This window comes from Vicia villosa, linkage group LG5 (genome assembly GCF_029867415.1).
Source record: "Vicia villosa cultivar HV-30 ecotype Madison, WI linkage group LG5, Vvil1.0, whole genome shotgun sequence".
NCBI classification, from domain to species: domain Eukaryota; kingdom Viridiplantae; phylum Streptophyta; class Magnoliopsida; order Fabales; family Fabaceae; genus Vicia; species Vicia villosa.
The window spans coordinates 172,091,050-172,118,567 of NC_081184.1; the positions used below are offsets into that span (position 1 = coordinate 172,091,050).

At 30.7% G+C, this 27,518-nt stretch overlaps 2 protein-coding genes across 2 annotated transcripts; one reads left to right on the plus strand and one right to left on the minus strand.

Moving 5' to 3' along the window:
* The first annotated feature begins 574 nt into the window (after nt 1-574).
* LOC131603981 (peroxisome biogenesis protein 3-2-like) lies at nt 575-5,252 on the plus strand. Its single transcript, XM_058876465.1, has 7 exons — nt 575-858; nt 942-1,103; nt 1,272-1,471; nt 1,595-1,725; nt 3,082-3,209; nt 4,190-4,411; nt 4,645-5,252. The coding sequence occupies exons 1-7, from the start codon at nt 845-847 to the stop codon at nt 4,895-4,897; spliced, it is 1,110 nt and encodes a 369-aa protein (XP_058732448.1). The 5' UTR covers nt 575-844; the 3' UTR covers nt 4,898-5,252.
* Nucleotides 5,253-5,996: 744 nt separating this feature from the next.
* On the minus strand, nt 5,997-12,407 carry LOC131606030 (uncharacterized). The gene is made up of 3 exons (XM_058878316.1): nt 11,066-12,407; nt 10,586-10,774; nt 5,997-6,004 (listed from the first exon to the last, which is right to left on the minus strand). Exons 1-3 carry the CDS (start codon nt 12,405-12,407, stop codon nt 5,997-5,999), a joined length of 1,539 nt encoding a protein of 512 aa, XP_058734299.1.
* Between the last annotated feature and the right edge of the window lie 15,111 nt (nt 12,408-27,518).

Sequence of the window (27,518 nt, forward strand, 5' to 3'; positions counted from 1 at the left end):
CTGATTCAGATGCTCAACAAGCTATGAATTTTCTTAGTGAATCCTGGGCTAACATGGATAAGAGAGATGAGATTGTTGATTTGGATGCAAACTCTAGTCAACCATTTCAATTGGTGGTTCCAAGAAATAGGAATTAGAAAGCACAAGAAGAAGCCGCCTGAGATGTGCAAAGGTTTCAAGGTAGGTGCATCCAACCGTACGCCTCGGTAGTTTCTTTGATATGAGTTATCTCATGTGTTTTTGTTGTTTATCTTTTGTTTTTTCCTTTTCGGCTTTGTTTTTCTGGAGGATTTTGATCTTGTCCTCCTTCCTCTTTGTACTGTTTTCTTTTGTTTAATATATTTTGGCCTTTATTTAAAAAAAACTCAAAATGAATATTTAAATTAGAGTGCATTGACAAATATTTAAAGGAGATTAATGAACATAAATGAATAAGATTAGACAAGGGAGCAATGTCTATACAGTAATGCCTATATAATAACGACTATTAAAAGGTCTTTATAATCACTGAATGTGAATAAGAGACTAAAAAAACTTCTTTTTTTTTTTAACCTTAATTTAATTTATTACGGAGTGAATATTTAGGTTGGAGTTTTTCATCGAAAATCCAGAAAATAAAATAAAAGCATTTGATATTTATTTAGATTCTTAGCTTTTTTTCTGAATCGAAGAATACACACATAGAGTCTGTCCGAGTCTGAGATTCCATTTCTGAAAGCTCAACATTGAGTTACCTATCAATCAATCAATCTCCAACCTTTTCGATTCACTCTCTCTTATCCTTCCAAATCCAAACCCCCTCTCTTTCTCTCACTTCTTTCATTGCCCCCATTCCCAACAAACTATGTTCTCTGTCAGGTAAATTAACTCTTCCACTTTGATTTCATCTTGTATCCCATGTTTGCTTAATGTATCTAATGTTATTGAATTGTTTATGTTAGGGATTTTTGGAGGCGGCATAGGAGGAAGATTTTCATTTCTGTCGGTGTTATAGGAGGTGGCTATTGTCTGTATAACCTCTATGGTGTTCATAGGCAAAAACTCGATGGCCTTGAGAGGGAACTTCAAGTCCAGAGAGAAACTGAGGAGCGTATGAAGGATCAGTTAAGTCAATTATATGTTTTCTTTTAAAACATCTTTACCACTAACACCTCTGAAAAAATGTGTGTCTACGTGCCAGTGTCTGTGTGGTGTTTCGGCTGTCTGTGTTTCATAAGTTACAACAAATGTTGATGGTATTTATTTGTTTTTGTGGCAATTGACTATGATAGGATGCAAGCTCACTTTGTGAATATTCAGAGAATTTCGGATACGATTACATTACCTCATTCTATGCACAACCTAAGTTGCCGTATATCAGAAGAGTTGGATCTTTCTCACCTTCTTGAGAGGTTAATGCAGGGAAAGGGTCAGCCTAATGCTTTAACGCAATCAGAGAAACTAGATTTATGGGCTAGACTCAAGATTTTAAGTATGAATCTGATCTTGCTCTCACATTTTTATTATACTGTTTCTTACCTTCTTGGTTATGTTAATTCATATCGTTTTGTTGCTATAATCAACGAGGCTTAATATTCTGTTATATGTTCCTCAGGTTTCACGAGAATGGCTTTGTCTGTTTGGGCAACAGTAATGCTTAGCTTGTATACAAAAGTTCAAGTCAATATACTAGGAAGGCATCTATACATTGATACTGCACGAAGCTTTGAAAGCTCTTATTTAACGGTAAGAACAGTCACAACTGTTTTGCTTTGATAGCTTTGGAAGCTTTGTATTTTCATTTTTGTCTTGAGTATTTTCGTTTTTGTGTATCGAGTCTCACATTTATTGAGATATGGCTAAAAATTGTGTTTATATGTGGGAGATATTCCTCACCTTACAGAGCCGGTTTTGTAGGGTTGAGTAACTCAACCCAAAGTTAAGATGTACAAATCTCTATCTGGTACAAAAATAATCTTCATATTAGTATCAATGAAGAGGTTCCTTTGAGGTGGATATCAAATGCATCATTGCTAAGTTGTGTTTTCCGAAAAGCATCACTTGGCTGCAGTTCAAAGTTCCAGAGACAGCAGATACATCACATTACAGAGAACCTTCTTATCATCCTACCCGAATAAAACAATTATGTACTTTAATAACACATAAATAGCTCTTTCTGCACTAGAGAAACACAATTACCCCAGACATTAATTTACCATCATAATGTTTGTTAGTATTAGTCTAGCTAAATAGAGGTATTCACGTAGAAAGCTCGATGTTGTGGCATTTTGGATTTACAAGGAAGTTTTTTATGAATGAATTAATGTCTGCCTATTTAGGCCCTGTATAAACAACTTAATTAAGTGTTTTACCATATAAGGGCTTATGTATAAACTATTGCTATAACAATATACAAATTAAAGTTAACTTGTTTTGATATGAGCTATACTGGAGTGCTTATGGATGTAACTTGTAAGCTGAAAACAGCTTATGGACATGTCATAAACTGTTTTATAAGCTCCCTCAAACAATCCCAAACAGATCCTCAGTATAATGAGTAAGACTGGGAAAGCAGAAGTTATAATTAAACATCTTGTTACAAGTTTCTGTCATACATTTTATTAGCAAATATGATTATGGAACTTTGCGGCTTCAGTAAATGGTATAATTACTACTAAACCTCTGGTTTTGATGATTGATCATACATAAGTGATTGAGTTATAAAATTATTACAGCAGCAGAGCTATTGAAACCCATTATTGGTGAATATATTGAAAGATTTAATTTCAACATTTCCTCCCTAGTGGAAGGGAGCACAAATTCTTTGATAAAGGAATAACACTGATGACATTGATAACAAGAGGAAATGTGTCTCCTTAAAAATTTTTGTTCTACTAATATTGAGGTATTAGAATTTTCAAAGCTTTCCAATCAAACTCTTCAGGGATTGTATATCTTATCTTAGGATGGTTAACTTTTAATCATGGCAACTGAACCATACTTGCTCAACTTCAATGTGAATATTTTCCACCAAATTCATATATGGCATGCCACATTGAATCTTAAAAGTACTTTTTTTCTTCTGAGTTGCTTTATGTGCAGGAAAGTGGAGATGTGGTTGATGGGGAGGGTCAGCAGAAATTTCTGGGAAGTGTTGATTTTCTCTCTCAACATGGTATGCCTGCCTTGATTTCGGACATGGAGGCAGCTACAAAAGAAGTTCTCAAAGGGTGATGTTTATTTTATTATTTAACAATTTGTGAATCGAATCTGTCAATAATTAAAAATCTTGTCACGGATGTATAAAGGGTTTTCTTTTAACATTTTGTGTGAAGTATAGACAATCTTAATTAGGAATAGTTTGAGATGTTGGATTGTGTTTGTTTACCATTGTGGATAAAATTGTCAGAAGCAATATCTGTATTTTGAAACTTGCCATTTTGCCAACCTTAAATCTGTTTTAGACTAAGTATTTGAAGAAAGAAACCCAGATAGCGCTTCCAATTCTTTTCAGTTTATCCATCTATAGTATATTCTTATTAAACACTTACCTGAATAGTAAATAAACCTGGTGAAAATCCAAGTTCAGCAACATTAACACGTCTATACAACCCATGAGCTGCTCTTTTAATAGTTTGAAGTTGGTCTATAATTAATAAGTTCACTCGTGTTTTTGCACACACGCATACATACATAGGGCGGAGATTCATTGAGGGGTAACTCTTTTGTCATAATTCACCAATCCAACTATTTAATATTGTCCTAGTATGAGGATCATGCTCACCAAATTTTAGATAATTAAACATTCATAGTTATGTGATTTTATTATTTTTATTTACTTCAATTTTGTGATGTATATTATTGTTAAATTGAATTTATTTGGTGAAGTATTAGTTTTTAAATTCAATGAAAATCTATACACTTGGCATATTCAATAAGAACTTTTAGTTTTGTGACTGAATTGGTAAATTTAATGTCTGCAAGAGTTATTAAACAGACCAAGTGTTGCCAAGAGTTTCTCTTGGAGCAATTAGATATTCCCTTCCCGCTCACACACTCGCACATATAAAGAATGACAATCAGCAATGAGTTCTAATCAAAGTTGGGGCTTGGAAATTTTTTACTTTTTGCTTTTCTTAGAATAGTGATATGTTTTAGATTGATGATTAAGACTCAATTTAAATTGGCAATGTACAATTTCATTGTGCAGAAAGCAGTTGACTAGTCTCTTCAACAATACAGCGTTTCAAGAAACCATCACACAGATACTGAACACTTTCATGAGCAGAGGAAGTCCACTTTTCTGGGTAAAATATATGATACCTGAGGATGATAAATTACGTTCCACGACCTCTGGGAGTAATGACGTAGTTCCATTTTATATGACTGAATTTGAACAACTCATGATGGAAGCAAATGCAGTATTATCAAGGTATGTTTTGGATGCAATTGGTTATTTACAATTTACATTTGGATGAACTCTACATGTAATGCGACCGGTGACTGATGTTTTTTTTTTGTGACGACTATGAAGCATACACACATGACACGACATGAACATATAGACACTGCTAAAGTCAGAAATGTAGGAAGAATAGCATTCCTATTTAAACAATAAGTTTCATAAACATCTCCAATGATTATTTCTTCATTTTTTTCCCGCAGTGCTGAATTTGGGAGCGTTATAGATATATCTCTGAAAGCTGTGGTGGATACACTGGCCGAGCAGATGGGGACTACAAGCGTGCCATTGGCGAGAGCATTGCCCCAAGTTGCGCAGATGTGTCCTTTGCTCCTCGAAGAACCCAGTAAAAATCAGTTCATCCAAATCATTAATAAAATACCAGAGGTTGAACTTTTTCTCACTTTCCTCTATGCAAACATGCCAAATGCAGAGAGCATAGTTCAGAGTGATTAGTATTTTTATGTTTCAAATGAAAGCAATCAAAAAGTTCAAATTCATTACACAAAAGGCGTAAGACAATGTACAAAAGTTTAATCGAGGTTCGAAAGAGATAGTAATAGGTAAATTGTTAGCCTTCATATTTTATAATATGGCATTTCCCTTTTGGTGTAATATTATTCAATAGTCAGTGTTTCATAATACTCCTCCCTTTGGCTTTAACTTGGCATTTGGAGGAGCCAGGTTCAGTTAGGACTAGTTTTGCTGGAAAGGGAAAATGACTTTTTTTTAATCATCTCTTCTATAACTTTTGTTTGTCAAATTGGTCTTTCAAATGCTCTAACAATGCCAATGTTTGTTCTTGTCATAATTCAGTTTGCTAGTGCTGTTCAATTTCACAGTTTTCCATTTCACTTGGTCGGAACAAAATGAGAACATAGAGAAAACAGTTTATTTAAGGGCAAATTGCACTCACCACCCTTGAGTTATGTTGAAATGTCAATCACACCCCCTTTATTTTAAAACTTAACACTGACTTCCCCTACTTAATTTTTACCCTACACTAACCTCCCTTTATTTCAATTTTAATGATTTAATATGATAAATCTCTCTTAACACCATTTACCTCTGTTAAAATAGAAGAGGTTCCCTTCCACTTTCCTTTACTTTCTTCAAGGTTTCACTAAATAATACAAACACCCCCTCTAATTTTGAATAAACACTCCCCTCAAATTATGATTGTTAACACTTTAGCATATAAAATCCTGCACATGATTTTTGAAGTTCTTAAAATTATGCTCTTCCTTTATGCTCTTCTTTTCTACATTTTCCTCATCAATCATTTGAATTGGATTTTAGTTTTATCATTTGTATTTGATTTCTTTGAACTATTTTACATTTCCTCTAACATTTTTTGTTGGGATTCTATATCTATAACATTTGTAAAATGAAATCTTGATACATTAATTTTGAGCAAGATACTACCTTCTGAGTAGGCATTAATATATGTGTTATCAAGTTTTTAGCAGCATGGTTATGACATTGTGGGTTTGTTGTCAAGGCATCAACTTAGCTTAAAATGCTCCCTAATATTCAAATAGATGTCAATTTCATACTACAAATCTATTACAGAAACAAAAGTAGAAATAAAATTAAAGCAGAAGAAAACTTAGTAGCCGGAAGAAATTAAAGAAAAGTGAAAGAGAACCTCTTTTGTTTTTATAGAGGTAAACTGCGTTAAGAGAGATTTATCATATTTAATTATTAAAATTGAAGTAAAGGGAGGTTAGTGTATGGTAAAAATTAAGAAGGGGAGATTAGTGTTAAGTTTTAAAATAGAGGGGGTGTGATTTACATTTCAACATAACTTAAGGGTGGTGAGGGCAATTTGCCCTTTATTTAATATAGAAAATATTAGTGTATTTTTTCAAGTGCATTGAATCATGTCTTATTATACAAATGAAAATGACATTAGAGGAGTAGGAGTATTTACTTTTTGGGCAGCACATTGTGAATCAATGGTTAGGATCTTTACATTTTGTATAGGATTTTAATATATTTTTAATTCTCAAATATTGCAACTATAAGATTTTGGCCTTTGTTCCTTAAAGTTCCAATCGCTTTAATTAGGCATCTCAGTGTCTCGATTATTACCTATATACTTGGCTGGCATGGTTATCATATAATGATTTAGTGACTGATACTTTGATTTACCACAAGATTCCCCTCATTTCCTAAATAGTTATGAGACAAATAATTGTGATGTGAGATTGAAACAACTTTTCCAGTGAAACCCTATTTTAGGGTGATCTTAGTGCGGTTAGATCAATTTTGAGGTTAAGAATTATGGAGAATTCTCAGATACATTCTATGTATTTCTCAAAAATTTATTTTAACTTTGACAAGCATTCTTGCACTTCTATCCTATGTTTTAAAACCCGGACCGAACCGGCCGGTCGAACCGGAAACCGGTGACATGAGCAGTTTGATCAAAGTATAAGACCGGACCTGCAAAGAAACTGGTGTAAACCGGTATAACCGGCCGGTTTTTATCAAATCAGTGAACCGGTCAGACCATTAGCTTGTTACTACTTCAATATTTAATTAAAAAATTTGAAGGCCCAACAAAGAATCGAACACACAACCTGCCTTTCTTATGTCAAGATTTCACCCGTTTGTTCAATAATATTTCTTTGTTAAGAATAAAATAATTTATATATATTTCATATCCGGAAATATATACTTTAATAAGAGATAAAACCATATATAATACTATATAAATAAATAATAGTAGTATACTATTTTGTTTTTCTTTTTTATATATAGACATATAAAATAATATTTTAGTTAAATCTAATATATTAAAATATAATATTATTTTTAAATAAATTATAATATAGCATACATGTATATTTATAAATATAAGTATTAAATTTAAATATATTAAGATACTATATAGATCAATTATATTTTGAATTAATTATTATTAAGTTTAATATGTTTAAATTGTATATGCACATGTTTTATTATTTTAATTTTTTAAAGAGACCGGTCAATAAACATGCGGGTTAATTAGTGACCCGCTGGTTCGACCACTAACCCAGTGATCCAGTGCATTGACCGGGTCAATCACCGGTCCGAGTTTTAAAACACTGCTTCTATCTATTATCTATATTAAATAAAAACTGTGAATTCGTGTCCATGTCATTTAAATTATGCCTCATTAAATATAATTATGCCACATCAAATATATTCACATCTCTAAAAATCCATCTTTAAATTTATTTCTTAAATCATTAAGTTATATCATTAAATTTGGGTAAAAAAATGAAAAGAAAATATAAAATAAAATTATTGAAATAACAAATACAAGACGAATAATAGAATTATTGAAATAATAAATGCAAAACGAATTGAAATTTGGGGTAAAAGAAGAATTAAAAGGAAATATAAAATAAAATTATTTATGTTTTTTTTTAATATTTGCTAATTTTTATTTATATTTTTTTTAGGTGTTAACTTTGAAGCAATAAATGTTACAAGTTACATGTGACAACAAATATTTTACTTAATCTTCTAATCCACTCTCTCTTTATAATTCAATTTCTTGAACAATATTTTTACCATTTCTTTAATAACTAGTCTGATACTCGTGCGTCCGTACGGGTATTTTTTGTGGCCGTGTTATTTTGTTCAATATAGATATTATTTCACAGGTAAATGTCTTAAAAATAAATATGTAAAATATAGAAATTTGTTTTCAGTAGGTTGGGCCAAAGTTTGGGATATTTTGATCAATAAACATCATTTTTCCGTTAATATTCAATATTTTGATCAGTAACTTCATGTTCTCGTTAATATACAATATGTTGATCAGTAATTCATGTGTTCTCGTTAATATTGAATATTTTATTCAGTAACCTCATGTTCCCGTTAATATTCAATATTTTGATCAATAACTTCATGTTGGCGCTAATATTCATTATTTTGATCAGTAACTTTGTATTCCCGTTATATTCCAAATTTGATCCTCTTAATATTCAATATTTTTCTCAGTAACTTCATGTTCTCGTTAATATTCTTTATTTTGATCAGTAACTCTGTGTTACCGTTAATATTCATTATTTTGATGAATAACTTCGTGTTCCCGTTAATATTCGAAATTTGTTCCTGTTAATATTGAAAAATGTTATGAGTAACTTAATGTTTGTGGTAATAGTCAAAAAAATTATCAGTAACTTCGTATTTTCGTTAATATTCAATATTTTGTCAATAACTCCGTGTTTCCGTTAATATTTTTTATTTTGATCTGTAACTTCGTGTTCCCGTTAATATTCAAAATTTGTTCCCTTTAATATTCAAAATTTTGATCAATAACTTAATGTGAAAAAAAAATCCAAATAACCATGTTTAATAATTTATTTACACCAAAAACCATCTTTTCGGAAAAATTACCGGTATGACCAGGTTTCAGAGGTGGTCTCCACATAGGAGCCACCTCAGGTGGCGCCAACCCCCAAATTGTCACAACATATGCGCCACCCAGGGTGGCATCAATGTTGTTTTTTTTTTTCTAGCCACCTAGGGTGGCGCCTTCTCACATTTTCTTTTTTTTTTTTTTAATTTTTTTTTGTTTTTTTTTCTTGTTTATATACTAATTTTTTTTTAATTTTTTTTTATTTATTAATAAAATGGTTTTTAACATAAATAAATAAGTTCAGTGAATCAGCTAAGTCGAGCGTCCACGGAAAAGAGTAGTTCATTGATTAATTAAAAGGTACATAGAAATAACCAACAGAAGAGATAAAGTAAAACATCTAAGAAATCACCACGGTTAAAACAATGTCATTAGGTCCATGCATCATTTGAATGGCATCAAGATCGTATTCCACCTTATGCCAGAAACTTATCGTTGCTCCAGTCACAGGTTCGGCCCTTGTTTTAAGCCTCTTGATGCTTCTTATCTGTTCGCCGGCCTCGTACTCCCCCTCTAAAAATCTCAGGAGAGTCCTCTTGAGTTGCTCGACGGAAGAGATATTCCAAAACATTACCGGCATGGGAGGTTTGACGGCGGAGAATATGACATGTCCGTTCCTTCTGCGATACTCCGGCTCAGGTTCGGCACGCCATGTTGATCTCCGGGGCGGCAACTCTGTTGTCCGGTGACATCCATCTGGCCTAGTGGTTGTCCGGCGAGGCATGGTTGTGTTTGTGTGATTGTTTGGTATTTGGAGTTTGTGTATCTGTGTGTAAACTCAACCATAGGAACCCCTAATTTATAATAGTAGTGGGTAGAAAAAATTAATGATGTTGCGTACTGTTTACAAGCACGCCTAACATGTATGATAAATGCAGACACACTGATCAATGACTGACTTGATGAGACTAGACGAAAGCATGCGTATTTGACTGACTGTCCAAAATAAAGAGTGGCAGTATGGGCCATGAAGACAATTTCACTACGAGACAAAGACATAACTAGTTGATTTAATAAAGGATAATACAAATACATAACAAATACAAATACGAATACCAATACAAATACAAATACAAATACAAATACAAATACAAATACAAATACGAATACTAATACAAATACAAATACATTGTCAATAAAAATACAGATGACATACAACTAATTGTTGGTGGAATTTGATCCACGGTTAGGACAGGTATTTTTATTGTGCCCGACTTCACGACATATGCTACACTTTCGTACCATTTTCTCATGATCCATCTTGGTTGTGATCCGGGTGCTGTTCGGGCGACCTCTTTTCTTTCTCCGCATGTTATCATTATGCCAAACCACGTCCCCTTCATACGTAGGCCAATAATCCTCCTTTGCCATCACTAGAAATGAGTTGTTGTACACCCCGAGCAAGGTATCTGCCTTGTAAATGGGAGATAAAAGTGCTAACGGATCTTGATGCGCATACGAACATGCTGCAATTACATGAGAGCATGGCATCCGAAAGGCTTGAAACTTTCCACAATCGCACCACCCTTCATCTATAAGAACCCTGTATTGTTGTCTCGGAAGGCCCTCGTTATGGTCAATCGTTTCCTTAACACTGAAGGTCCGGTTGAATCGATCGAAAGATGTCACAATGTGGCTGTTGGCTTTGGCAGATTGTTCTTTCATGAATTTGACGCATGTTTCGCTCCATAATTGTCCGGATTCTATAACTGCATTCCAACGCTCACCTCTTTTTGCGAAAAGAGAAGCCATCCTATAGTATGTTGCTTCCACCAAGGCAGTAATCGGAAGGTGTCTGATGCCCTTAAACACCCCATTCATAGACTCCACAAGATTCGTAGTCATGTGCCCCCATTGCTTCCCGTTGTCGTATGATCTGGTCCATTTCTCTCTAGCAAGACTGTCAACCCATCTGCCTGCATCTGGATTTGCCGCTACAATTTCTTGGCGATAATATTGGAACGTCGGTTGAGTCAACGCATATCCGGCATTGACAAGAGTCTTCCGAAGAGCCCTGTCCTTTATCTCCCGCATGAAATTTTGTGCAATGTGTCGAATACAGTAAACATGCGTTGATGTAGGGTTTTGCCACCCGTTTGCTGGATTGTTGTACGCACTCTCGATGGCAGCATGTCTGTCTGAAATCAAGCAAAGTCCAGGCTGGGGGGCAACGTGTGTCCGAAGATTTCTGAGAAAGAAACCCCAACCTCCAGCAGTTTCTCCTTCCACAAGAGCGAAAGCAACAGGAAAGATGTTACTATTTCCGTCTTGAGCCACAGCCATCAACATAGTGCCATTATATTTTCCGTACAACCAAGTTCCATCTATTTGAAGAATTGGTTTGCAATATGAAAATCCTTGTACACATGGGCGGAAAGCCCAGAAGAGCCTGTGGAATATCACATTTCCTTGAAGTGATGTTCCGTCTGGAGATTGCGCCAGAAGGGTCTCTAAAATAGTAACAGTTCCAGGAGCATAAATTTGAAGCGCATATAAGAAATGTGGGAGTCGTTTATACGAATCCTCCCAATTTCCATACACAACTTCGATCGCCTTGGTCTTCGCCAGCCACGCCTTTCTATAAGACGGAGTGTAGTTGTACGTTGCAACGATATGAGAGATTATCGTTTTCACCTTTAACGATGGATCTTTTTCAACTAGAGGCAAGATTTCTTGACAAATGATGTCATAACTGAGCTTACGGTGATCTTGTGAAACATTTGTGTTAACACATGTGTGATCTTGGGAAATATATCCTATAACCCATGAGTCACTTCTCTTCCTGTATGATGCATGCAACCTGAATCCACAATCAGTGTTTCTACAGTAAATTTTGTACCTTTCGACATTGGCGCGATCAACTCTAAAATCAACATTGTTTGCCATATGAAATCTTTTTATGGCCATGATACATGCCTCCTTAGAACGAAATCTGTCTCCTACTTTTAACCGTTGATCTGTTTGGGTGTATGGATCATAGAAAATATCAGTCGATGGTTCGTCATCCCCATCAAAATTCAGGTTCCTCATGTGCACTGGAGGCATATGCACTTGATCTCGTGGTACAACAACTTCCGGTTCATCTTCACTTTCCTCGTTTACCAGGTTATCAACTTCTACTTCCGGTGCTTCTTCTTCTTCATCTACAACGTCGACCTCTGCTTGCTCGTCTCCAAGTGCATCAATGACTTGTGACTTAACCATTTGTGTGGTTTGAACTTCTGGTAGAGTAACATACAATTCTATGCATTCGTAACCAGAATACTCATGATTGGCAAACATATTCTGCATGTCTTCATCGTCTTTGATCTCAACTTGGATAAACTTGACCGGGTTGTCTCCACGAAGAAATCGATATTGGTAAAAAATCTGGGATACACCACCCATTGCAAGCTTCGTCTCTAATCTCCCTTTGAAGTAACTGAAATTTGCTTTTCTGCTTAAACAAAATCGTTTAACCTCAGTGTTTCTAAACAGAAAACCAACTTCTTCGTTGTCATAGGTCTCGCCAAAAACATGAGCGTTGATAATGTATTGTGGAGGGGCCATTGTTGAGTGGGTAGAGAGTTTTATTTCAAATATGTAATCAGATGTGTAATGTGTTGTGTTAGTTTACACGTTATAGGTTTCCTTTATGTAGACGAACATTGAGTGATGACAATTATGAAGGCGAATACTATACAATCACATGCGTACTGAGTTGATTTGATGAATAAATGACACTGCTGCACACCAGACTGTTTCACAATTGATTTGAGGTGTGCATGACACTGCTGAACTGTTGCACAGTCGACTTGACCAGACACAACCATACTGTACAATCACATGCGAATAAAGTTGACGGAAAATGAATGCCTGAGTTGATTTGAGGTGTGCTTGACACTGGTGAACTACAGTCGACTTGACCAGACACAACCATACTGAACAGTGTACACTGTACAATCACATGCGAAGACTGTATGCTAATATGATATCCAGCGTATATGATATCCAGTTTAATCGATTTATTTGTGGTTCTTAGGCTGTTGATCGATTCCGTACACGTTCTCACGCTTATGTTGAACCCGACGAGAGGATTATTCCGAATCTCCAAGCATGTGGCTTCGGACATATCATAAAAGTTAACAACAACACCATAGACAGAAAATTCATCCTTGCCTTACAAGAGCGATGGAGGCCTGAAACCCACACGTTTCATCTTCCAATAGGTGAGTGTACTATTACTCTAGAGGATGTTTATATGTTACTTGGTCTGCCCATTGATGGCAAGGCTGTTAATGGATCTATTCAACATGCTAATTCAATGTGTGAGAGAGTGTTGGGAAGAGATCTAGTTGTGCCTACTCAAGGTTCAAGAGGCCAGGGTATCAGTCTGGCCTCCCTTAGAGATTATTATGATGAACTCGTCTTGATGGACAACTCTACCGAGGAGCATGTTTGGTTAATGACTAAGGTCTATATAATGTTGATGTTTGGTAAACTTTTATTCCCGGAGTCGACAGGTAACACTGTCAACTTTTTCTATTTAAGTAAATTTGACAGTATTAGCAAGATTAGGAAATATAGTTGGGGGTCCGCCGTTTTGGCGATGTTATACCAGTCTCTTTGTAAGAACGCGGTTGCCGAGAAGTGCACCTTCTATGGATGTGCGTTCCTCCTGCAAGTATGGGGTTGGTGGAGAATGCCGACGCTGTCCCCTGCAGGCAGGAACAACTACACGTTCCCTTATGCAACAAGGTACGTCTTTTTCTCTTTTTCAACGCTATTCCTTGAATGCTAACTATCTTTTTCATAAAAATCTGAAATAACATTTTTGCTCTTTTTTTTTAGGTTCTGTGGTCCTAAATTGGATTACAGTAAGAATCCGAGGGGGAGTGTTGTTTTATATCGGGACCTAATTGATCACCTCCGAGCTGAAGATGTATTATCCCTAAACTTTTATATGATCATATAGATGTATTACAATTCATCATGCTTTTTAATAATATGTTATTTTTTCTCCTACGCAGTTTAATTGGAGACCATACTTGTTGCTGGACCATGAGCCAAACGAGAGTGACCGGGAAGTTTGGACTGCAGTAGTACCGATAATAAGGTTCAACATCGTGGAGATGCACCAATCTGACCGTGTGAGACTGCAGTTTGGCATGCATCAACCGATCCCGGATCCCCCCACTGATTTGGGTCGCTGGCATATTAAAAGAGTTAACAATCAATGGGACCACGCAGATTATCGTACATTCGCACCTGAATTTTGTGAGATGTGGAAACAGCGTCGCAGCCGTCTGCTACAATTCCCTGTTGCCCAACTCCCCATGTTTCCAACCGCGGGATACCTTGCTTGGTATAGAACAGTCACAACCCCCGATATGTATGTGTCAGACCCCTACTACCTACACGACCCCCGCCAACAACAACACGCACAACAACCACCCCAACAATACGCACAACAACCACCCCAACAACCACCCCAACAACGACAACAACGCCAACAACGCCGACAACGCCAAACATCCGAACAACCTGACCATGAGGAATTTCAAACAACACCAACAACGCCCTACCAAAGTCAACCCTTCCAACAACAATCATGGGGCTTCACCCAACAACTCCGTGACGCCGACCCCTCCACTAGGCTACCCGTCCAACAACAATCGTGGGGCTTCACCTAACAACACTATGATGCCGGCCCCTCCTCCTCCACTAGGCAACCCATCCAGCAACAATCATGGGCCTTCACCCAACAACACGGCGACGCCGGCCCCTCCAACTACAATAGGCAACCCAGCCCCGACATGGGTTCAGATGACGATTACGACCCAAACGAGCAAATGACCACTCAATCGTCACAGTACCAACAACATGGATACCCCACACCCCAATTTCCACAACACCAACAATATGGGTACACCACACCCCAGCAAACAATGCCATTTTTTCAAGGTCAATCAAGCGCTGGGTTTTACCGACCATGTGACGCAACTCCACCGCCAAGACAAATCTTTGAGGGCATGGGGACCCGACTATTTGACAGCAACATACAAGAATACATGTCCAATGAGCGCATGGAGGGGCTAATCCGAGGACCGCCTACCCAGACACAACAAGAACAACCAAGGAATAGGGGGGTCGTGGAGAAGTGGCTCGTCGAGAACCTTCCAACCGGAATCGAACAGTTCCAGATTGCGGAACTGGCGGTGAGAGGGGTCATGGTCCGGCGCCGGGTCGGAGGGGTCATGGTCGGAGGGGTTGTGAATAGCATAATATCCATGTTTTATTATTTAAACATGGTCATACCGGTAATTTTTCCGAAAAGGTGGTTTTTGGTGTAAATAAATTATTAAACATGGTTATTTGGATTTTTTTTTTCACTTAATGTTTCTGATAATATTCAAAATTTTGATTAGTAACTTCGTGCCCCCGTTAATATTCAATATTTTAATCAATAACTTCGTGCTCCTGATAATTCAATATTTTGAATATTAACTGGATACTCGTGCATTCACACGTGGACCAGTGTGGTACGCTCATTCATTTTAAAGTTTAATATTTTGATCAATAAACATTATTTTCCCGTTAATATTCAATATTTTTATAAGTAATTCATGTTCTCATTAATATTCAATATTTCATTCGGTAACATCATGTTTCCGTTAATATTCAATATTTTGTTTAATATTATATTTGTTTTATAGATTTTTTTTTATGTAATTATTACTATGATGCATTTCATTCAGTAAAGATACATAATAAAATTAAAAATTAAATTGATAAAGAATAGAATATATATGTTGTAGTAGCAAAATTATAAATATTCGCACGGCGGCATGGGTACCCATTCTGGCACGCTAATATTGGGGGAATATAAAAAGTAAATAAAACATAATAAAAATGAAATGGATAGAGAATATAATATATATGTTATAGGAGAAAAATAATAATTGAGTTAAATTGATGCCATTGAATAATATAGATTGTTGTGGTAAGCTGTAATGTCGCTATTTTTCATGGTTATTGAAAGGAAAAATCCATTAAATACATAATTAATAGAAAAATACTTTGAGTAGTAACTTCATGTTTCCGTTAATATTCAATATTTTGATTATTAACTCCGTGTTCTCGTTAATCTTTATTATTTTGATCAATAACTTCGTGTTCCCTTTAATATTCCAAATTTATTCCCGTTAATATTCAAAAAAATTATAAGTAACTTAATATTTCTGTTATTATTCAAAAAATTCCGTCTTCCCGTTAATATTCAATATTTTGTCAATAACTCTGTGTTCCCGTTAATATTTATTATTTTGATAAGTAACTTCGTGTTTCCATTAATATTCAAAATTTGTTAACAGTTAGAATAATATATTCATTGTTATTATCTTTAAAATGCAACAAACATTTTTTCTATTGTATTATTATTATTATTATAGATTTTTTATCATAAAATATTTTATCAATGCTTTTTGTTATTTTAAAATTAAAATATAATTATTTATTATCATTGCAAACAATTACCTTATATAAAACTGCTAATATGGCTCTATATTTATTCCAAAAAATATTTTCTATTATTATATCTTCTTGTATTCAAAAAATAAAAAATAATATACTTTTAAATAAATTATAATCTTTATTATAATTATACAATAATAAAAAATTTAATATAACTATATAATAGTCAGAATCCTTAATATAACTATATATTATTATTATATATTTATATTAATAATTTTAATCAATACAAAATTATATTAATTAATTTATTTTTATTTTTTTAATACAACTAGTAGCAAATATTTATCAAATTAATATAATTATATTTAGGTTTAAATTAATAGTGGGTGTTAGGACTAGAAAAGAGTGGATGAGATTAAAATTAATAAATATTTATGAATCTTAATATAACATAAAGAATATTAAAGAATATTTGTGACTCTTAATATAACATATACTGTTAAATAAATACTTAAAGAATATTAAAAGACATAAACAAAAATTTAGAGTAATATTTATGATAATTAATTTAATTAATTGTAAGTAATTTCTATTTCTTTTATTTTTATTTTAACATTAAATAATTTTATTTATAGTGTTTTGTATTTTTTAATTAATATTTATATATTTGTAGTTATTGTATAAAAAAATAGATATTAATATATAATATAAATTAAAACCTATAAAAATATTTTTTGAATTACTAAATAACTATATTAACAGTTAGAATAATATATTCGTTGTTATTATCTTTAAAACGCAACAAATATTTTTTCTATTATACTATTATAGATTTTTTATCATAAAATATTTTATTAATTCTTTTTGTTATTTTATAATGAAAATATAATTATTTATTATCATTGTAAACAATTAACACCTTATATAAAATTATTTTATCAATGCTTTTTGTTATTTTATAATGAAAATATAATTATTTATTATCATTGTAAACAATTAACACCTTAGATAAAACTGCTAATATGGCTCTATATTTATTCAAAAAAATATTTTCTATCACTATATCTTCTTGTATTCAAAAAATAAAAATTAATATATTTTTATATAAATTATAATTTTTATTGTAATTATATAATAATAACAAATTTAATATAACTATATAATAGTCAAAATCCTTAATATAACGATATATTATTATTATATATTTATATTAATAATTTTAATTAATATGAAATTATTTTAATTTATTTATTTTTATTTGTTTTAATACAACCATATATGTTAGTAGCAAATATTTATCAAATTAATATAACTATATTCACGATTTAAATTAATAGTGGGTGTTAGGTCTAGAAAAGAGTGGAGGAGATTTAAATTATTAAATATTTATGACTCTTAATATAACATAAATGTTATGAAATTAACCAAAACAATATAGAGATGAATGAGAGAAAGAGAAGAGAAAAAATAATATTGTATTATCATCTTCTTTCAAGTGTCATTTACATTGCAACGTGAGTCTATATTTATAGGACCTAAGGGAGATGGAAAATCACACATATTAAATATGGAATAGGAAGATGAAAAACAAGAAGAAGGATGTACATCCACTAATATAAATATTCATAACACCCCCTTGGATGTCCATCGAGGATATGCCTTATTAAAACATTACTAGAAAAAATCCAGTGGAAAAAAATCTAGTGAAGGAAAAAGAGTACAATATCCTTTGAATGTGAGCTGCCTCGTTAAAAACCTTACCAGAAAAACCCAGTGGGACAAAACCATGGTGAAGGGAAAAAAGAGTGAAGAAAATATGTATTTCTCCCCCTCATGCAGACATTTACATGTGAGACGATATTATTTGTAGTAGTTGCTTAAAATTTCTTCTTTGAAGTGACTTCATGAAGTGCTAAGAGTTATGCAGGATTTGATGAAGTTGTTGCCATGAGTTGTTTCATAGATCTCCATGAAATGGTTGTACCATCACATGTAAACAAATAACCTCTTTCTGATTTACCATTGTGAGAATCTGACAAGTAACCAACATCTCTAAGATAACGAAGTATATGTTTGACTCCGTTCAAATGTCTTCATATAGGCGAATAATTGTATCTTGGTAATAGATTGACCACAAACGATATATCGAGACGTGTTTAATTAGCAAGGTACATTAGTGCTCCAATTGCACTAAGATATGGTACTTCAAGACCAAACAATTTTTGTAATCATTTTCTTGAGGCCTGAAAGGATCTTTCTCTACATCTAATGATATAACAATCATTGGAGTAGACAACGAATGAGATTTATCCATATAGAAGTGTTTCAACACTTTTCTATATAATCTTCCTGATGTACAAATATTCCATTGTCAAAATTCTCAATTTGTAAGCCTAGACATAATTTTTGTTTTTCCTAGGTCCTTCATCTCAAACTCTTTCTTTAAGAAATTTATAGCTTTTGGAAGCTCTTCAGGAGTTCCAATAATATGTATGTCATTCACATAGATAACTAGTATTGCAAATTTTTTTTCCACATCATTTTATGAAAATACAAGTAAAAATTGAGTTATTTGTATATTCATCATTTAGTAAATATTCACTGAGGCGATTATACCACATGCATCCATATTCTTTCAGCCCATAGAGAGACTTGCTCAATTTTATGTAGTAGTTTTTTCGAGATCCACGATTACGTGCCTCTGGTATATTGAACCCTTCAGGGAGTTTCATGTTAATGTCATTATTAAGTGAACCATATAAATAAGATGTCATTACATCCATCATGTTCAAATTAATCCCTTCATGTGTTACAAGGCTAATTAATTATCAAAAATCAATTGAATCCACTACAGGTGAATATGTTTTATCAAAATCAATCTTAGGTCTTTGTGAGAATAATTGAGCAATAAATCAAATTTTATATCATTCTTTTCTTTTTCATAAAAACTCATTTATATCCAATTAGTTTCACACCTTGAGGTGTTCGAACTACATGTCCAAAAGTGAGTCACTTGTAAAGTGAGTTTAATTCTTTTTCAATTGAATATATTTATTTTGGCCAATTCTCACTTAGTCTACAATCTTTAATAGACTTTGACTCATGATCCTCGTTATCATTGATCACTTTTAGCGCTATATCGTATACAAAGACATTGTCAATATTGACTTTATTTGATCATCTCAATTTCGGTTCCATTCCATTTTATCTATGACATAATTTATCGAGATCTCTTTATTTCATATTTCAAGTGCCATTTACATTGCAATGTGAGTCTCTATTTATAGGACCTAAGGGAGATGGAAAATCACACATATTAAATATGGAATAGGAAGATGAAAAACAAGAAGAAGGATAGACATCCACTAATATAATATTCATAACAAGAAATAATATTAAAGAATATTTGTGACTCTTAATATAACATATAGAATTAAATAAATACCTAAAGAATATTAAAAGACATAAACAAAAATTTAGAATAATATTTATGATCATTAACTTAATTGATTGTAACTGATTTCTATTTTATAACTAATATTTATGATATTTATGTAAATTAATCTTTTGATATCAATGTTATAAAAATTTGTTGAATTCAAATTCTAATCATAGCAAATCTTGCAAAGAGGAATGATGATATTTAATGGCTGGAATAGTTTTTCGTATATTTTTATATTGGCGGTATAAAATAGGAGATAAGTAATGTCTAACAATAGTTATTTATTTATTTATTTTATCATTCATATTGTCATTTACGTTACCATTAAATGTTTTTCTAAAATAGTTTTTCCGTTTAAAAAAATCATAATGTTATAAAAAGATTTGATTAAATTATTAGTGGTTGTTGTTTTTATAATTATGTGACACATCAATCCAACTATTTCGGAAAGGTGTGCTGATTATTTAGTAAATTTGAAAACAAAAGTATAATATATAATTAGCTTGGGTGATGATTGTTGGCATGTCTTAAGCCATAAAATTATCCTGGAAGTATAAGAACAATGTGTAAAAAAAAGAATATACAATATAATTATAACACCGGCGTATAGTGCATGTTTATAGTAGTCATGTCATCTATGATGCAGTTTAGCATATATGTTCTTTATTGCAACAATAGAAGAATATAATTATAACATTAAACAGAAAAATAGAACAAATATATAAATCACTTCTAATATTGCATGTATAATATTTTCTGCAATAACTACAAACATAACACTCGTCCACTTTGTGAGGGATCTGTCGTTGCCGAATAGTCTTTCAAATTGATCAAAATGCGTCAAACTATCTTTCTGGAATGATATGATCATGTCATGTCTGACGACAAATTCCTTTAAGCCCACTTTTGTATTATTTCTCATCTCCAAGCCATCCACATAATTCAAGTCCTTCAACATCTTGAACCTAGTTAAAATATTAATATAGAACAGAAAAAAATCATAAACACAACTAATAATATGTTAGTGTTTTAAAAATTTTAAACTACTCGTGATCACATGATTCTATCATGTTAAATGTCAATATTTCTTTGGTATTACTTTAACCAAATTATGAATTTACTCCAATGGTTTCAAACAAAATAAAACAGATATGCAATGAGATTGAAAAACTTTATTATATTGATGACAATTTATGCTTCAATTATATGGTGCTGCAAAGCATGATATTTTATCCTCCATTTTTATTTTACTCATTTTTCTTCTTTGTAGTAATTTAGTGAAGTCTCTTACTTTCACCCACCCTCCACCACGCCCCAACAAAATTAATAAAGACCTTCTAATGAGTATCAAAGTGATCCCCTAAATCAACCCTTGATCCAAACACAAAATGAGGCAAGAAAGGATTGCAATGAAGATATTATATTATAGAAATTCAAAGTTAATGATAACAAAGTAGTAAACATTGTTGGTACAGAAAAATCATAATAGCCAAAGAAAATAATCATAAAGTATAAACAAAAAGAGATTGATTCAAGATACAAAAGTCTTTTCAACTTGCGGTATCGGCAACACAGATAGGAAATCAATGATGAAATATCGTCACAGGTATTGCTTGGCTATTTGTGCTGAATCTATCACAAGCTCACCCCACCCAAAGATCGTCATACATTTTCCCAGTTTCAGATTCGAAGCATGAAACTCAAATAGATCTCTGAGATTATAAATATTTGAAAACAAAAATGAATAAGTTGAATATAATCACAAGTGTTGATTTCAATTTCAGACTCTGAAACACTTTTTTTCCAGAAGTGTCAGTGCTACATAGCAAGAACTATTTCAGAACATTTTTCTGGGAAATTTTGGTAATCATCCTTCCGACCGACTAATCCGATTTCAGAACATCATACTGAGGTTAATTTGGCAAACAAAATCAAATTCGTCTAGTAATTTTGATTCTGATAAAAACAAACACAATCAGAACATATCTATTAAAATCAGAATACGAATTTTGAACCGATATTAAAAATAACAACAACAACAATCTAGTAAAAATATCGTCACCGATTATAGATACATACCGGAAGGAATATCCTTTTGCGAATTGGAAGCCATGAGCGAACAAATCTAAATAACTGAAAAACAAACAAAATCGCATAGCGATAATAATTGGGTTGTTAACTATACAAAAATTCATAGAAAATTCATTGATTCATATTAATATAATCATCAATTACGAGCAACTATACTAAGATTGAAAAAAAAGAAAATTAAGAGAAATCGAAATTACGAAGAAGATTGAAGAAGATGAAAACCTGAATCTGAAGTGGGATAAGAGATTTGCAACATATGGGTCGTATGACATGTTTTTAAGCAAAAACTCGTTGAGCAACCGCACCGCCGGTGAATCTTCTCCCTTTTATGAGTCAACACCGACAAACCTAAAACAACAAACAGTAAATCAAAATAAAAATTGAACCTGTCTAATACTCAATAATAACAATGAAAAAAAGAGAGGGAGAAGGAATAAGAATAGTGAGAAGGAAGAAGGAGAGGGAGAAAGAAGATGGAAGCAGAAGTCGTATAAAAGAAAGAATTAATTGAGAGTGGAGCAGTTGCAAACTCTTGATTGCATAACTGCTGCACAGTGGAAGGTGGAGGGATGGAATGACAACTTATGGAATATGGAAGTTTAGAAATCAATAGTGATGTGGCACTTCCAGGATGAAAGTTGAAGGACCAAATACTCTTCTTGCAGGAAGCCACTTGGCAGCACCAGATTGAAACTTGAAAAAGATACAATTTTCATATACTAGATTACCGACCCGTGCTCTGCACGGGTATGTTAGAAATAAGTTCATACTAATAGTTGATATTTATTTGTTATTTGCATAAAAACTATTTTATAGACTATATAGATTATATTGCAATTATACTATTAATTATTTAGAATGTATAAATTAGAAGAAAGAAAAATTAAGTAACTAAAGAATATTATTAAATATTTTTTTGTAAACTACATTTGATATTGTATCTATATCTTCACATTCATCTTTAGTCACCAATATCTTCAAACTTTTATTGAAGTAACCCGTCATATGGTAACATTTAAACTTTTTATTGACTTTTTAAGAATTAATAATAATATATTCAGCTAACACTATTAAAAATAATAATATTATAATAATAAGAATATTATAAACTTCAAATAAGATATTTAAAATTTAAATTTCATAAAAATAATATGAATTTTTTAAAAAATTAATAAAATAAAAACTCATAGAAATAAAAATAATTTGGGATTTAAATTTACAAAAATATGAATATTATTTAATCTTTTGATTTATAATAAATAGTTAAGACAAATTTTATATATATATATATATATATATATATATATATATATATATATATATATATATATATATATATATATATATTAAATTTCCATTCTAATTGCAATTTTTTATAAATACGACTGTTGTAACTTAATTATTAATAGCAAATAAGTAACAATTCTAATACTAATAGCAAAAGTATAACAACTCTAATAATGATTGTTAATAGGTTTTAGAATATGAGAAGTGTAACAATAAATAATGAACTATAAAAGTTTAAAGAAAAATATCACTATGTAATTATTATTTATTAAGAAATCAAGACATCATATTTATTGAGAAAAATATATCTATTCTTGAAAAGAGACAATATGATTGAATGGTAACCGAAAGAGACAATATGATTGAATAATTATATTTTCTCATTATTATTATTATTATATCATTATTATATTTTCTCATTATTATTATTATATTTTTTATAAATCAAATTATTTTTAATCGTGGTAGCTAAATATTATATTATAATTTATTATTTATATTATTATTTTTAACAGTGATGCTGAATATTATATTATTATTAATAATATTATTTAATTTATAATCATAATTATTATGTTTATTATTATTATCATTACTATTATTTTGATTATTATTATTTTGTTTATTATTAATATTGTTATTATTATTATTATTTTATTTTTAGATATTTATAATAATATAAATAATAAATTATAATATAAATATTATTTATATTTTTAACAATAATAATATAAATAATAAATTATTTTTAATATAAATATATACATATAAAAAAAGTTTTATCTAATGTTTTTATACTTTATAATTAGAATATATTTGGGAGTTACAAAATACTAAATAATAAAATATTATTAAAAATATAAACATTAAAATACATACACATAAAAGTTTTTTATGTAATATTTTTATATTTTATAATCGGAATATATTTGAGAGTTACAAAATATTAAATAATAAAATACAGTTATTATCATTAGATGAGTAATTTGAAAGAATTTGAGTTTATGTAAAAATTAATTTGTTGTTCATTAAAAATTAAATATAATTATTATTATTATTATTATTATTTTAATTATTAATATTATGTCAATTCAATAACTAATAGATTTTAGATTGTGGCAATAAATATATATTACTTATTATTTATATTATTATTATTATTATTATTATTAATGGTATTATTATTATTATTATTATTATTAATGGTATTATTATTATTATTATTATTATTATTATTCTTATTATATTTATTCTTAATGTAGGGTTAAATTAGTAAAGTTAAAATTAGGGTGTGAGGTCAAATTTGTAAAATTAGTATTAGGGTTTGGGCTTAGAGTTGCTATCAGGTTGACATGTGGCTAGGGTTGCCATCATGATAACCTTGCATTTATATATATTAAGATTAAGATATTAAGATTATAGATTTGCTAACTCTTAGTCATATTTCTCAAATCATATATTTATGATTCAACTACTATTTTATGAATCATGCTTTTATTATTTTATTATTGTTGAAGTTGATAGTTGTGTTGTTGGAGTTTGTTTGAAATTCCACGTTACTTAAATTCCTAAGCTATTCTGCATATAAAAGATGTGAACACAACTTTTTCCCTTAGAGTTAGTTTTTGGGTTGAGATCCAAACATATTTAATAATCATTATTAATGTGTATTGCTTTATTTATTTTATTTTAATTTTTATTGTTCTATTGATTACTATCTATATTATTTTTTCTAAATGTAAGCTTTGAAAAATTATATAAAAAAAAAAAACACACACATATATATATATATATATATATATATATATATATATATATATATATATATATATTAAAATTGTTGTTAAAGAAGTTAGACTATGATGATGGTCAGATAAAAAATAAATGAAAGTATCTATTTTGAGAATTAAAGTTTATAAAAAAGTTATTTAAAATATGTTAATATAATTTTTTATATTGATTGCATTCATAAAAAGATTATCAATAATTTAACAGCTTGTATTTTCAATATAGTTTTAAAAATATAAGAAAATATAAATGTTTAAACATAATAAAATTTTAAAAAAATAAATAAAATAATTGTCTTCTTATCATTGTTGTAGACAAAAAAAAATCTAAAAAAGTAAATAAAATAATAAAATAATGGCCTTCTTATTATTGCGGTAGACAACAAAAATTATCTTATTGCTCACAAATAACATTTCACTTTCTCTACTATTTTTTTAGATATTGTTTTGAAACATCCTACAGTATTTTTCTATAAGAATTTTTAAAGAAATTAGGTTATATGATATGACAGATTAGAAGATAAATTTTTGTTATTTTTTTGTTATTCTTTTAAAAAGGGTTTTAAATTAATTTTATTAACTTATGCGGTAAATTATAGCTCTGATCTCTATAAATTTTATCATTTATTTTAATTTTACATTTCTACCTCTCCTTTCTTCAATTGTTTTTCAATTGATAATGTAAAATATAATACAATAAATAGTTTATTTAACTTATTTACTAATTTTATGATAATTTCATTTTAAATAATAAAATAATATTATTAAACGTCAAAATAACCATCTTATATTTTAAGTTACGAGACAACCAATATTAAAAATACTAATATTAATATTCTCTAGTTATTTCTCTTAGTAATAAAAATTCTATAATAAAATAATAATAATAATAATAATAATAATATTTATATTACTCTATTACCTATATTATTTATTACAAATATATTGATAATAATTATTAATGATAATAAATATAAAAAATGTCACCTATTAGGTCAAAGATAAAGCATCATCTAAATTTATATTAAGGCTGTAGGTCAACCTTGTTGCAACCTTCCCTTGACAAGCTAAATCCTATTCATGTTAGTTTTATATGTAATTTATAGAAAATAAGTTGAACCGTGTTGCTTTATTACTATTGTTATAGGATACATGAGATGATACATCAGTGAATGAATCAAGTAGGCTCAATGAAACAGAATATAAAATAAAACTAAGTAAACTTTTTCCATCGGTCATCATTTATGTTCAAACCATGTACCTTAATTTGGCTTAACTAAACTTTCAATGTATGTCACATCATCCACCCACAAAGCCGGAACATCTTTATCTCCCTCGAATATCACCTCATGAAAACTTACAGTAGTCTCATATTTGCAGTTGTAATAGAATATATTACATTAATAAGAAAGTATATGACATGTATTTGTACTTACAATATACTTCTAGTATTTCTTATCTAATACTTACCATATATTTGTATATGACATGTATAAGCAACTAATATTTATTACATCAGTAATAAAGTGCCTTTTATATAATTGCCTTTTAATAATTTGTTAAATTTAATAATGTTTTTTATTTATTATTTAATATTCAAACTATTTAAACTTTTAACTATCTAGTTCATTAATTAATTATTTTAATATTTATTAGATACTAGTATTAAATATATAGTTATTTCAATATATAGTTAATTAATAAATGTGAAATAGTTATTTGAATAAGAAGCTAATGTTTTTTTATGTGCATGAGCTTCATCCATTGTTGAGTTGAACATTAAAAAAATAAAATAAACGTTAATTCAATGAATATAAATGTGTATAAATAATAACTTAACTAACCAACTAACATTAGTGCGGAAAAAGAATCGTACATGAATCCTCAAGTAGAAGTAATATTTTGTTCTACTAATATAATGTTCTACAAAAAAATACAAGAGCAATGTTCAATAATGTTTCAATTACAAAACCAATGAGTAGATTTTTTTAAATGAAGATTGATATATAAAAAATAAGATTGTTACAAAAAGACAGAGGGGACATCAACCAAAACTCTATCACGAATTGACGAGCCTAAAGAATGACAACCCGAGCCTATTATTTACAAAAGTTGTCCTTAAACTAGCCGGGATGGAATCAAAGTATGAATAATCAGTAAGATTAAGACCTATGTTAGCAAGCTCATCGGCACAACTATTACCCTCCCGAAAAATATGAGAGACCACAAAGTTTTAATTAGTGATTAAATTTATACAATTCACTCATTTATTTCTAATTATCCACGAAACCAAGTAAGGAGAATTAAAAGCCTTGACCACCGCCATGGAATCAGATTCCAACCAAAACCTATGCCAATTTCTCTCAGGGCGAACTCAATAGCAAACATTGCACCGATAAGTTCGGCGATGAGCAAATTAGACACCTCCAAACCGACAGCAAAAGCTCCCAAAAAGCCCCATCACAATTAATTTTTGTCCAATACACTGGAGGAGGTTTCCAAATAACCTCGACTATATTATGAGCTTTGGGAGGACGGATAACTATTCGAAACCTTTTAAGAATTTCGAAGTCAGACATATCCAAAAACGAACCTTCC

Excerpts from the sequence above, each read along its gene's own strand:
- LOC131603981 (XM_058876465.1), top strand. Across the intron at positions 1,104-1,271 it reads GAGGAGCGTATGAAGGATCA|GATGCAAGCTCACTTTGTGA; the intron begins GTTAAGTCAATT and ends TGACTATGATAG. Across the intron at positions 4,412-4,644 it reads GCAAATGCAGTATTATCAAG|TGCTGAATTTGGGAGCGTTA; the intron begins GTATGTTTTGGA and ends TTTTTCCCGCAG.
- LOC131606030 (XM_058878316.1), bottom strand. The coding sequence starts at position 12,407 with ATGGCCCCTCCACAATACATTATCAACGCTCATGTTTTTGGCGAGACC. Across the intron at positions 10,775-11,065 it reads GGAAGGAGAAACTGCTGGAG|GCAGATGGGTTGACAGTCTT; the intron begins GTTGGGGTTTCT and ends ATCCAGATGCAG.